Source organism: Lithobates pipiens, unplaced genomic scaffold (assembly GCF_037356315.1).
Source record: "Lithobates pipiens isolate NorthernLeopardFrog02 unplaced genomic scaffold, aLitPip1_a1.2 Scaffold_10, whole genome shotgun sequence".
Classification (NCBI taxonomy): Eukaryota; Metazoa; Chordata; class Amphibia; order Anura; family Ranidae; genus Lithobates; species Lithobates pipiens.
The window spans coordinates 16,730,183-16,743,335 of NW_027507686.1; the positions used below are offsets into that span (position 1 = coordinate 16,730,183).

A 13,153-nucleotide genomic window follows, 5' to 3' on the forward strand; every position below is an offset into this window, starting at 1 on the left:
AAAAGGTTCCTGTACTACTTTAAGGCGACTTCTAGGCGACTTGTACTCATAGATTTCAATGGAAGTCGCCTCCAAGTCGCTGGACATAAGAAATGCCATAGAAGTAAATGAGAGTCGCCCTAATGTACACGACTGAAGTCGCTCTGACTTCATAAAAGGTTCCTGTACTACTTTAAGGCGACTTCTAGGCGACTTGTACCCATAGATTTCAATGGAAGTCGCCTCCAAGTCGCTGGACATAAGAAATGCCATAGAAGTAAATGAGAGTCGTCTTAATGTACACTACTGAAGTCGCTCCGACTTCATAAAAGATTCCTGTACTACTTCAGGGTGACTTCTAGGCGACTTGTACCCATAGATTTCAATGGAAAACCGCCCCAAGTCGCTGGACATAAGAAATGCCATAGAAGTAAATGAGAGTCGTCCTAATGTACATGACTGAAGTCGCTCCGACTTCATAAAAGGTTCCTGTACTACTTCAAGGCGACTTTTAGGCAACTTGTGCCCATATATTTCAATGGAAGTCGCCTCCAAGTCGCTGGACATAAGAAATGCCATAGAAGTAAATGAGAGTCGTCTTAATGTACACTACTGAAGTCGCTCCGACTTCATAAAAGGTTCCTGTACTACTTCAAGGCGACTTCTAGGCGACTTGTACCCATAGATTTCAATGGAAGTCGCCTCCAAGTCGCTGGACATAAGAAATGCCATAGAAGTAAATGAGAGTCGTCTTAATGTACATTACTGAAGTCGCTCCGACTTCATAAAAGGTTCCTGCACTACTTCAAGGCGACTTCTAGGCGACTTGTACCCATAGAATTCAATGGAAGTCGCCTCCAAGTCGCTGGACATAAGAAATGCCATAGAAGTAAATGAGAGTCATCTTAATGTACACTACTGAAGTCGCTCCGACTTCATAAAAGGTTACTGTACTACTTCAAGGCGACTTCTAGGCGACTTGTACCCATAGATTTCAATGGAAGTCACCTCCAAGTCTCCATCTATATTGCAGCGCACAATTCTCTTTAAAGTGGTTGTAAACCCTTATGCCCCGTACACACGAGCGGACTTTTCAACATCCAAAGTCCGTCAGACCGAGTCCGTCAGACTATCCGATCGTGTGTGGGCTGCAACGGACTTTAGCTTCGCAAAAGTCTGACGGACTTTAGAAATGAAGCATGCTTCAAATTTTCCCGACGGAACTCCGCCGGACCCGGTCCCCTTCGAAAAATCCGCTCGTGTGTATGCTACTCCGACGGACTAAAACCGACGCTAGGGCAGCTATTGGCTACTGGCTATGAACTTCCTTATTCGAGTCGGGTCGTACATCATCACGTTCAAATCCGTCGGAGTTTAGTGTGATCGTGTGTGGCCAAGTCCGTTCGGCCGAAAAGTCTGTCAGAACTCCGTCGGAACTCCGGCGGAACTCCTTTGGAAGTCTGTCGGACATAAGTCCTCTCGTGTGTACGGGGCATTACAACACACTTTGACCTACAGGTAAACCTAGATTATGGCTACCTGTAGGTCCAAGAAATATCTCCTAAACCTACACGGTGCATTAAAAAGAAAACAAATAAAATTAGACATGTTATCTGCCAATAGAACTTAACCAAAAAGTGTAAATCTATGCATCCAAAAATATAGAAAATATAACAAATCAAATCATTATTATTCCACCAAAAAATAAAATAAAAGCCTCATGCATGTGTCCTGCTTCTTAATATAGGGGGTCAGCAATCCCAAGAGTTGGTGAAAGCAGGGGCCCGTCATCCGGAGATAATTCCAAAAATCATCCGGATTATTCTCTTGGAGCTCCCGCAGCAAAGGCATATGATATAATTGGTCACGATTTATAAAGCAACCAATTTTTGGTCCAAGAAATCCTCCTCCTCCTGTTCCTGGACTGGACTTGGGTCAAAGCAATAACTCCAAGGCCGATAATAAATAACACGTTATCTCCTCCGATTCCGCAACACGGCTGGTTGACGAACAGCCGTTCAGAAACAAACTGAAAAGCACAAAATGAAAAGCGCGGACTGAAAAACGCAAAATGAAAAGTGCGAATCGACACTCACCAAGTTTTTACTAACACGAAATTAGGAGAAGCCCAAAGGGTGGTGCTAAAGAGCTGAAAGTACGTCACTACGTTCGTCTTTGTTGGCCAACAATTCCTTGCTGTTTTGTATGCAAGACAAAATCCAGGCACACACCTTTCGACAAAAGTCTGAGGTTTTGTCTGTGGAAAATCCGATCGTGTGTACGAGGCTTAAGTAAAGGCCCATACACATGATCAGACTTTTTGACAACAAACATGCAAATTAGCTGTTTTAAAGCAACATCCGACCGTGTGTACGCTCCATCGGACAAACCTCATACACACGATCGGACTTTGTACAAACTTTCCCGTGGATTTTTGTACAAAGGGCATCGGCCGTGAACTTGTATTGCATACACACAGCAGGACTTTTTCAGCCAACTTTCACCAAATCACGTGGTTTTTCTGCTCTTTACCGCCACCTTTGGTCAACTTCTGTATTGTTGTCTGATCTTTTGCATTAGTTCTGAGCATGCGTGTTTTACCTTTCATATTGAAACTGCAGTGCATTGATGAGAACCGGACAAATGGGAAAGGAGAGCATTTCAGCTTGCATTCAAAATGCGCAAGTTTTGTCGCATGAAAAATGGAAAGGCCGCTTACATTTTGTTCTTATCACTGAATTGCGCATTTTCTTTAACCTTCGTGCCGAATCTCCCGCTCTGATCCTCCCTGATGTTCCCGGATCTTGCAAACCTCAGCAGCATTCCCATGGGGGGATTATGCGGTGTGAACATCTTATGACTCATACAAAAATATATATATATATATATATATATTATTGCTGCACAGAGCATATTTACACTGCTATGCTGCAGGGGGTAATAGAACCGCAGCGTGGCTGAAAGTGCTGAAAGTTAACCCCTTCAATACTGGGCATTTTCACTAGGGTTGCCACCTGCCCAGGATTCACCCAGACATTTCGGGTTTGGAATCACCTGTCTGGGTTTCAGACTTGCCTGAAACCAGGACACATTATTTAGACTGGACTATGGCTTCCCAGCAGGGTTGCTGGCTGCAGTTGTCCAAGCTAAGTTTGTCTGTTAACCTCTTTCACACTGCACAAAGCCAACACTAACAACCCCCCCCAACACCGACAGGAGATCTGCACTTCTTCCCCCCCACCCCTACCCCTCTTTGTCTGCCCACACTCCAATCCCCGACTCTGTGCCTCAGAAAAGGAAAGTTGGGCCTGGAAATTTGAAACCCAGCAGCCTCAGATACATCTAGATGAGAGGTTCTGACTGCCAAGGGGTGAGTGAGCTCACCATCCATCCCGGTTTGTGACTGAAGTCTCCCCCCTTCTCTCTCCTGCCTCCAAGTGAGTACAGTAAGGTAAATCGGGGGTTCTCAGAGCACCCTTTACATCATAGTTCCCCTTTACACCAGAGGCCACAGTGTTTCCCCTTACATCAGAGTCTTCTCTGTACATCAGAGTTCTCAGTGCACCCCCCCCCCCCCCCGCTTAAATCAGGGTTCCCAGAGCATCCCTTATGTTAGAGTCACCAGAGTTCTCCCTTACATCAGATTCAGCAGAGTCCCCCCTTCTGTGTTGCATACTGTTGTCCTTGCTGGAGAGGAAGCTGTACCTGATGACCTGCAGTGGAAGGATCTCCCCGCTTCAGCTTCATTCATTCTGTGGACTTGTGCTTCCTACACCCTCTACCTCTGCTGCTTCTTGATCATTCCCCCACTGCCCCTCAGATCATCACTTATGAAGGGGCAGACCTGACATTGTAAAGGAAAGCCCTACTCCTTATCAGGATGGCCACCTGCACATAGACTTAGAGAAGAACAATGCATGGCAATCTGTAATTGGGAACAAAACAGCTTCCACAGCTCAGGTCCTCTGTTACTTCTTGTATTTACACTGTGGGCAGGCTGGGCAACATACACATATGTCGAGGCCTTTCTTCCAGGCATGCGCGTGCCCCCATATCAGTGGCATCTAGTGGTATATTTTTTGGGGGGGGGGCGGCAATCTATTCAACCCTAGTTGTCGGTCGGTCGGGTCTCCGCACTCTAGGTCACGGCCTTCCTGCTCCTCGGTAGCCAATAGAATTGCTTCTCCTTTCTGCCAATCGGGTCTCAAGACCCCCTTCCTGAGCCGGGATTGGCCAGGAGGAAGAGAAGCAGGAAGACAATAGCGAATATTAATTTGCTATTGTCACATAACTGGGTGGGCTCGGGGCGCAGTGCTCTGCACCCCGAGCCCACCCTTTTTTTAAGCCAATTAAAGCCTCCGGCTCTGACCACATGCTTCTAAAAGAAAAAAAACTCATATTGGAATCCATGCGTTCGGTGCCCTGCAGGTAAATTAGGGGCCGGTCGGATGGATTAGGGGGGCAGCGTCCCTGCGCCCCCATATGGACGGGCCACCGCTGCCACATATTGTGATTGGACACAGCATAAGTTTGACAGCTGATTTCAGCCAATCATTTTGGCTGAAGTCAGCTGATGAGCTGTGGCCAATAGAGTTCTGCGTGTACTGTGAACAGCGATCTGGCTGCAAAGCAGGGAGAAAAAAACAGGCAGGTAGTAATGTAAAAGCAGTGCATAGTATACATTGTTAGGCGCACAGTTAACCTTTTGTTTGCCCCTAGATGTTAACCCCTTCCCAGCCAGTGTCATTAGTATATTCATCACTGACCACTGTATTAGAGTCACTGGCAATGTCAGTGTCAGTCAGTGACCCTACCAGATAGTGTCTCTTAGTGCCCAATTGCCCACCATACTATCACAGTATAGGTCGCTGATCACCCGCCATTACAGTACAGAAGTCTATAGCTGCATAAATTCCAGTATATATCCCATCGTTTGTAGGCGCTATAACTTTCACACAAGCCAATCAATATGCAATTATTGGAGATTTTATTTTACCATGTAGCAGAATACATTATGGCCTAAAATTATGAATACATTCGATTTTTTTTCATATTTATTTATTTATTTTTATAACAGAATTAGTAAAAAAGTTAAGTAGCAAATAACTTTTTTTTTTTTTCCCAACATTTTTGGGTATTTTTCTTTCTTTTTTTTTTCTGGTTTATATTGCAAAATAAATAATAATAATAAAAATACCCCAGAGATGATCAAATATCACCAGAAGAAAGCTCTATTTGTGTGAAAAAAAATTATATGAATGTCATTTGGGTACAGTGTTGTATGACCACGCAATTGCCAGTTAAAGTAGCGCAGTGCTGAACAGCAAACAAAAATGCCCTGGTCATTAAGGGGGTAAAACGTACCGGAGGTCAAGTTGTTAATAAAAGGAGCCTTTCCTGGTGACCCCCACCCTGGTTACTCGTCATCACATCAGTTACTAACAGCAAATATTGGTGCAATGCTTCCTATGAGTAACTAATATCCTAAAGCTGCTTACATGTTAAATAGATACAGATGTTCACAGATACGGGTTGGTGCTAGGTGTGTGTGTGTGTGTGTGGGGGGGGGTTCTATTATTGTAACACATTATCTTTATAGTATAAAAGATTATCTTCTTTATAATCACTGAATTTAAATAGTGTCCTTGGTAACTAGGGTAACCAGTTCTTATTTTAGAAATGTGCAATTAGCTCGCTAGCTGTTTGTAAGGAACATGTCAGCGTAGTGAAGTCCCCCCCTCTGTAATTCATTTTCATGGAGGCAAACCGGATTAGATGGCTTGACCATCAACATCAGTGATTACCAAACTGTGGCCTGGTGGTGCTATACTTCCCTCTGATGAAAAGGCACCATTCCCCCCCACTGACACCAACAATGGGGCATCATTTCTGCCATTGACTCCAATGATGGGGCACTATTCCTCCACTGACACCAAATTAGGGCACTATTCCTCCACTGACACCAATGATGGGGCACTTATCCTCCCACTAACGCCAATGATGGGGTACTATTTCTCCCACTGACACCAAATTGGGGCCCTATTCTTCCCACTGACACCAGTGATGGGGCACTATTCCCTCCAATGACACCAATGACAAGGGCACTATCCCCCCCACTGACACCAAATTGGGACACTATTCTTCCCACTGACACCAATGATGGGGCACTATTCCTTCCACTTACACCAGTGATGGGGCACTATTCCCTCCACTGACACTAAATTGGGGCACTTATCCTCCCACTGACATCAGTGATGGGGCACTATTCCCTCCCCAATACTAAATTGGGGCACTATTCCTCCCACTGACACCAATGATGGGGCACTATTCCCTCCACTGACACTAAATTTGGGCACTATTTCTCCCACTGACACCAATGATGGGGCACTTATCATCCCACTAACACCAATGATGGGGCACTATTCCTTCCACTCACACCAGTGATGGGGCACTATTCCTTCCACTCACACCAGTGATGGGGCACTATTCCTTCCACTCACACCAGTGATGGGGCACTATTCCTTCCACTCACACCAGTGATGGGGCACTATTCGTTCCACTCACACCAGTGATGGGGCACTATTCCCTCCACTGACACTAAATTGGGGCACTATTCCTCCCATTGACATCAGTGATGGGGCACTATTCCCTCCCCAACACTAAATTGGGGCACTATTCCTCCCACTGACACCAATGATGGGGCACTTATCATCCCACTAACACCAATGATGGGGCACTATTTCTCCCACTGACACCAAATTGGGGCATTATTCTTCCCACTGACACCAGTGATGGGGCACTATTCCCTCCAATGACGGAGGCACTATTCCTCCCACTGACACCAAATTGGGGCACTATTCCATACCTTCCAACTTTTTGAGATGGGAATGAGGGACACCTATTAGCAAATGTATTGAGGCATAGGACACACCCCCTTGCCACTCCCCCTCAAAGGAGATTCGTACAAAAAAAATTACACGTTAAGACCGCAAGTGATTTTTTTTTTACCCCTACTATTGTTTTATTTTAGCTCTTGAAATGTAAATGCAGCAATTTAGAAATTGGATGAAAGGTTTAGCGCTGGGAAACACTTTTTGAAAGATAAATAGTGCATTTTATATACAACTCTATAGATCAGACCGAAATGAGGCACAAATGAGGAGGAATGAGGGACAGAGGGACATTGCTCCAAATCAGGGACTGTCCCTCAAAATCAGGGAGAGTTAAGAGCTATGCCATTGACACCAAATTGGGGCACTATTCCTCCCACTAACACCAAACTGGGGCACTATTCCTCCCACTGACACCAATGATTGGGTACTTATCCCCCCACTAACACCAATGATGGGGCACTATTCCTCCCCCTAATACCAAAGATGGGGCATTGTTTACTCCCACTGATGCTAAGACATTTTTTACTCCTGCTGGCCACAGTCTGAGCCCTCTAAAGTCTGAAGGGCAGCAAACTGGCCCTTTGTTTAGAAAGTTTGGAGACCCCTGGTCTAAATGAATGCATATATTTACATGTGTACATACAGTATGTGTGTGTGTGTGTGTGTATATATAGATATATCTATATATACACAGTATACACAGTGAGGGAAAAAAAGTATTTGACCTCCCTGCTGATTTTGTACATCTGCCCACTGACAAAGAAATGATCAGTCTATAATTTTAATGGTCGGTTTATTTTAACAGCGAGAGACAGAATGGCAACAAAAATATCCAGAAAAACACATTTCAAAAAAATTATAAATTGATTTGCATTTTAATGAGTGAAATAAGTATTTGATCCCCTATCAATCAACAAGATTTCTGGCTCCCAGGTATCTTCTATACAGGTAACGAGCTGAGATTAGGAGCACTCCCTTAAAGGGAGTGCTCCTAATCTCAGCTCGTTAGCCTGTATAAAAGACACCTGTCCACAGAAGCAATCAATCAATCAGGTTTCCAATCTCTCCACCATTGCCAAGACCAAAGAGCCATCCAAGGATATCAGGGACAAGATTGTTACCAAGTATTAAGTCATGTTCTGCGAAGGGGTCAAATAGATATTTTACTCATTAAAGGAGCCTGTCCAGCCAACGCTCATTTTGACCATTCTTCCAGAAGTGCATTTGTGAGGTCAGGCACTGATGTGGACGATAAGGCCTGGCTTTCAGTCTTCGCTCTAACTCATCCCAAAGGTGTTCTATTGGGTTGAGGTCAGGAATCTGTGCAGACAAGTCAAGTTCCTCCACCCCAAAATCGCTCATCCATGTCTTTATGGTCCTTGCTTTCTGCACTGGTCCAAATCATTTGGTGGAGGGGGGATTATGGTGTGGGGCTGTTTTTCAGGGGTTGGGCTTGGCCCCTTAGTTCCAGTGAAGGAAACTCTTAAGGTGTCAGCATACCAAAATATTTTAAACAATTTCATGCTCCCAACTGTGTGGGAACAGTTTGGGGACAGCCTCTTCCTGTTCCAACATGAGTGCGCACCAGTGCACAAAGCAAGGTCCATAAAGACATGGATGAGCGAGTTTGGGGTGGAGGAACTTGACTCGCCTGCACAGAGCCCTGAGCTCAACCCGATAAAATACGTTTGCTATAAATTAGAGTGGAGACTGCAAGCCAAGGCTTCTTGTCCAACATCATCGCCTGACCTCAGAAATGCGCTTTTGGAAGAATGGTCAAACATTCCCATCGACACACTCCTAAACCTTGTAGACGGCCTTCCCAGAAGAGTTGAAGCTGTTATAGCTGCAAAGGGCGGGCCAACTCAATATTAAACCCTATGGACTGAGACTGTGATGCCATGATATTTCATCTGCATGTAAAGGCAGGTGTCCCAATACTTTTGACAATATAGTGTATATGGAGAGCAGCAGGAGTAACAAGAGCGAGATATTAACTGGAAAAAGCACACTAATCTTGAAAAAGGAAGTGCAGCAACATGGCTTAAATAGGAAGTTATTAAGAGGAGCAAAGGGTTTAAAGTTCAGGAGAAACAAGACACAGTGCAAAGTTGTCTAAGGAACCAGGCAGGGAGCTGTCCAGCATTTCAGGTGGCTCAGCAAGAAGATACTTCCACAGGCTCAGATTCTGGTCCTAAGAGAGCCCTATTGAGCTTTTTCATAAGGGATACATTGCTACTGTGAAGACTTAGTCTGTAAACAGCACAGCTGAAAAGGATACAATGTTTATGGTGTGTAACGTAGACTAGAGCTCCACCTGGTGGCTAAATAGAAGACTGTCTAATATCAAAGCCATTTATTTAATCTTTTGGATAAAGCTGAAGGGTTGGAAGCCATGTCATGGTTTTATTGCTATCTGTTTCTCTGTTGCAGAGTCACCTTCTCTATTTGCCGTGGTGACCATTGTTACTATGATTAAAAGTAATAGAGGAGAATTATTCCCTCCCCTTCCCCTCCTATATACCTTTTATGTTCCTCCCTTACTATATAATACTTACTATAAACATACTTTAGAAGTTATGGTCAAAACTTTAAAATCATATATTTTCTTTTAGACATATTTATATTTTCTTGGGATTAAAATGTTTAAAACTCAGCTATAAGAATGTTTTCAAATTCTAAAATATATAAAGGCCATTTATTGTCATTCCCACGAGAATATCTTGAAATTCTTCTTTGCTTTATATCATCCGTACTTCAATATGTCTACTTTTTATTTCTGGTATCGAATAATTTGTCTTATATTCTGTACATGTAATTTATTTTAACATAAAACAAAAAACTTTTGAACGAGAAAAGTAATAGAGAATCCAAAATTTGGACACCAGAACAGAAATAGGGGGCATTTTCTAATAGGGTCTCCTATGATGGGAAAAACTGTTCAAGAGGAGAAATTTCCTCTCAATTGTTGTATTTACAGCAGCAAGTGAAGAGAAATCCCTTGAACGGTACACAGATGTCAAAAAGAATGATGGGTGTTAACCCCTCCTTATTCTGTCTAAATTGGAAAAAATTTGCGGGTTTACTACCGCTTTAAAGCCAATTTTTTCAAGATTTTTTTTTTTTTTTTAACACCTGCAAAGCAAAAGGCATAATGAGCTAGTATGCACCGCATACTAGCTCATTATGAAATACTTACCTTAGAATGAGGCCCCGATAACTGGCCCGATCCACGCCGAGGGAGCTGACATGCTCCCTCTGCGTTTCTTCCAGGTATCGCGGCTCCGGCGCTGTGAGTGGCCGGAGCCGCGATATCGTCACTCCCGCGCATGCGCGCGGGAGATTTCATTCCGGCCGGTCGGCCACTGCCGGATTTTCAGGCCGAGAATCCCCTTGTGCGCATGCGCCGCTGCAGTCAGCGGCGCATACCAAGGGGAATATCTCCTAAACCGTACAGGTTTAGGAGATATTTGTTTTACCTACAGGTAAGCCTTATTATAGGCTTTCCTGTAGGTAAAAGTTAAAACATTGAGTATACAACCACTTTAAGTATATTTTAGGTATATTTTATTACAGTATATACTTTAACTGACTGAAAACAAAATTAAAAAAACGAAATAAAACTTTTATGCCCTTCCTTACATTCCTTTTGTTGTTGTCCATTGCAGTGTTCCACCTGTCCAAGAAGGTGACGACCGTGGTTCCCGAGAGCTGCCTCCTCATCATCCTTGGTCTGGCTCTCGGAGGGATCGTCTTGGCCATAGCCCAGAGGGCCGAGTTCCAGCTGGAGCCAAGCTTATTTTTCCTCTTTCTGTTGCCCCCCATCGTCTTGGACTCTGGCTACTTTATGCCCAGCCGACTCTTCTTTGATAACATCGGAGCTATCCTGATGTACGCCGTGGTGGGCACCGTCTGGAATTCCTTTGCGACAGGGACAGCGCTGTGGGGGGTAAAGCTTATGGGCCTCATGGGTAAGTGTCAAAGTTATTTAAGGTGTATCGAAAAACCTACAGTTTAAAAAATGTGTTTTAGAATTTTTGAATGCCAGACAGGACCTGTTTTCTCCAAAGTTTTTCTCTAAAGGTTTTTCAACCTGGTTTCGGCAGAGCTCTAGGGGTTCCATGAGTAGTCCCTAGAGATTATGTCACTGGATATCAATGGGGAGAATTCAAATCTGCCCAATGATGCCTTGTGTGGCATCAGTATGAGGAATAGTGTCCCATCATTGGTGTCCGTGGAAGGAATAGTGTCCCATCATCGGTGTCAGTGGAAGGAATAGTGTCCCATCATTGGTGTCCGTGGAAGGAATAGTGCCCCATCGTTGGTGTCAGTGGAAGGAATAGTGTCCCATCGTTGGTGTCAGTGGAAGGAATAGTGTCCCATCATTCGTTTCAGTGGGAGGAATAGTGCCCCATCATTGGTGTCAGTGGGAAGAATAGTGCCCCATCATTGGTGTCAGTGGAAGGAATAGTGTCCCATCATTGGTGTCCGTGGAAGGAATAGTGCCCCATCGTTGGTGTCAGTGGAAGGAATAGTGTCCCATCGTTGGTGTCAGTGGAAGGAATAGTGTCCCATCATTGGTGTCAGTGGAAGGAATAGTGTCCCATCATTGGTGTCAGTGGGAAGAATAGTGCCCCATCATTGGTGTCAGTGGAAGGAATAGTGTCCCATCATTGGTGTCAGTGGGAAGAATGGTGTCCCATCACTGATGTCAGTGAGAGGAATAGTGTCCCATCACTGATGTCAGTGAGAGGAATAGTGCCCCATCATTGGTCTCCGTGGGAGGAATAGTGCCCCATCATTGGTGTCAGTGGAAGGAATAGTGTCCCATCATTGGTCTCAGTGGGAGGAATAGTGTCCCATCATTGGTCTCAGTGGGAGGAATAGTGCCCCATCATTGGTCTCAGTGGGAGGAATAGTGCCCCATCATTGGTCTCAGTGGGAGGAATAGTGCCCCATCATTGGTCTCAGTGGGAGGAATAGTGTCCCATCATTGGTGTCAGTGGAAGGAATAGTGTCCCATCATTGGTGTCAGTGGGAAGAATAGTGTCCCATCACTGATGTCAGTGAGAGGAATAGTGTCCCATCATTGGTGTCCGTGGAAGGAATAGTGCCCCATCGTTGGTGTCAGTGGAAGGAATAGTGTCCCATCGTTGGTGTCAGTGGAAGGAATAGTGTCCCATCATTGGTGTCAGTGGAAGGAATAGTGTCCCATCATTGGTGTCAGTGGGAAGAATAGTGCCCCATCATTGGTGTCAGTGGAAGGAATAGTGTCCCATCATTGGTGTCAGTGGGAAGAATGGTGTCCCATCACTGATGTCAGTGAGAGGAATAGTGTCCCATCACTGATGTCAGTGAGAGGAATAGTGCCCCATCATTGGTCTCCGTGGGAGGAATAGTGCCCCATCATTGGTGTCAGTGGAAGGAATAGTGTCCCATCATTGGTCTCAGTGGGAGGAATAGTGTCCCATCATTGGTCTCAGTGGGAGGAATAGTGCCCCATCATTGGTCTCAGTGGGAGGAATAGTGCCCCATCATTGGTCTCAGTGGGAGGAATAGTGCCCCATCATTGGTCTCAGTGGGAGGAATAGTGTCCCATCATTGGTGTCAGTGGAAGGAATAGTGTCCCATCATTGGTGTCAGTGGGAAGAATAGTGTCCCATCACTGATGTCAGTGAGAGGAATAGTGCCCCATCACTGATGTCAGTGGGAGGAATAGTGCCCCATCATTGGTGTCAGTGGAAGGAATAGTGCCCCATCATTGGTGTCAGTGGGAGGCATAGTGCCCCATCATTGGTGTCAGTGAGAGGCATAGTGCCCCATCATTGGTGTCAGTGGGAGGAATAGTGCCCCATCATTAGTATCAGTGGGAGGAATAGTGCCTCATCCTTGGTGTCAGTGGGAGGAATAGTGCCCCATCATTGGTGTCAGTGGAAGGAATAGTGCCCCATTATTGGTGTCAGTGGGAGGCATAGTGCCCCATCATTGGTGTCAGTGGGAGGAATAGTGCCCCATCATTGGTGTCAGTGGAAGGAATAGTGCCCCATCATTGGTGTCAGTGGGAGGCATAGTGCCCCATCATTGGTGTCAGTGGGTGGAATAGTGCCCCATCATTGGTGTCAGGGGGAGGAATAGTGCCCCATCATTGGTGTCAGTGGGAGGAATAGTGCTTCATCATTGGTGTCAGTGGGAGGAATACTGCCCCATCATTGGTGTCAGTGGAAGGAATTGTGCCCCATCATTGGTTTCAGTGGGAGGAATAGTGTCCCATCGTTGGTGTC

General features: G+C 45.1%; 1 protein-coding gene across 1 annotated transcript in view; it reads left to right on the forward strand.

Moving 5' to 3' along the window:
- SLC9A5 (solute carrier family 9 member A5) overlaps positions 1-13,153 on the forward strand; it is a 161,045-nt gene that overhangs the window by 13,228 nt on the left and 134,664 nt on the right. Inside the window, exon 2 of the mRNA XM_077451806.1 lies at positions 10,541-10,843. Within this exon, the coding sequence (XP_077307932.1) occupies positions 10,541-10,843 (303 nt within the window). The remainder of the gene's footprint in view (positions 1-10,540; positions 10,844-13,153) is intronic.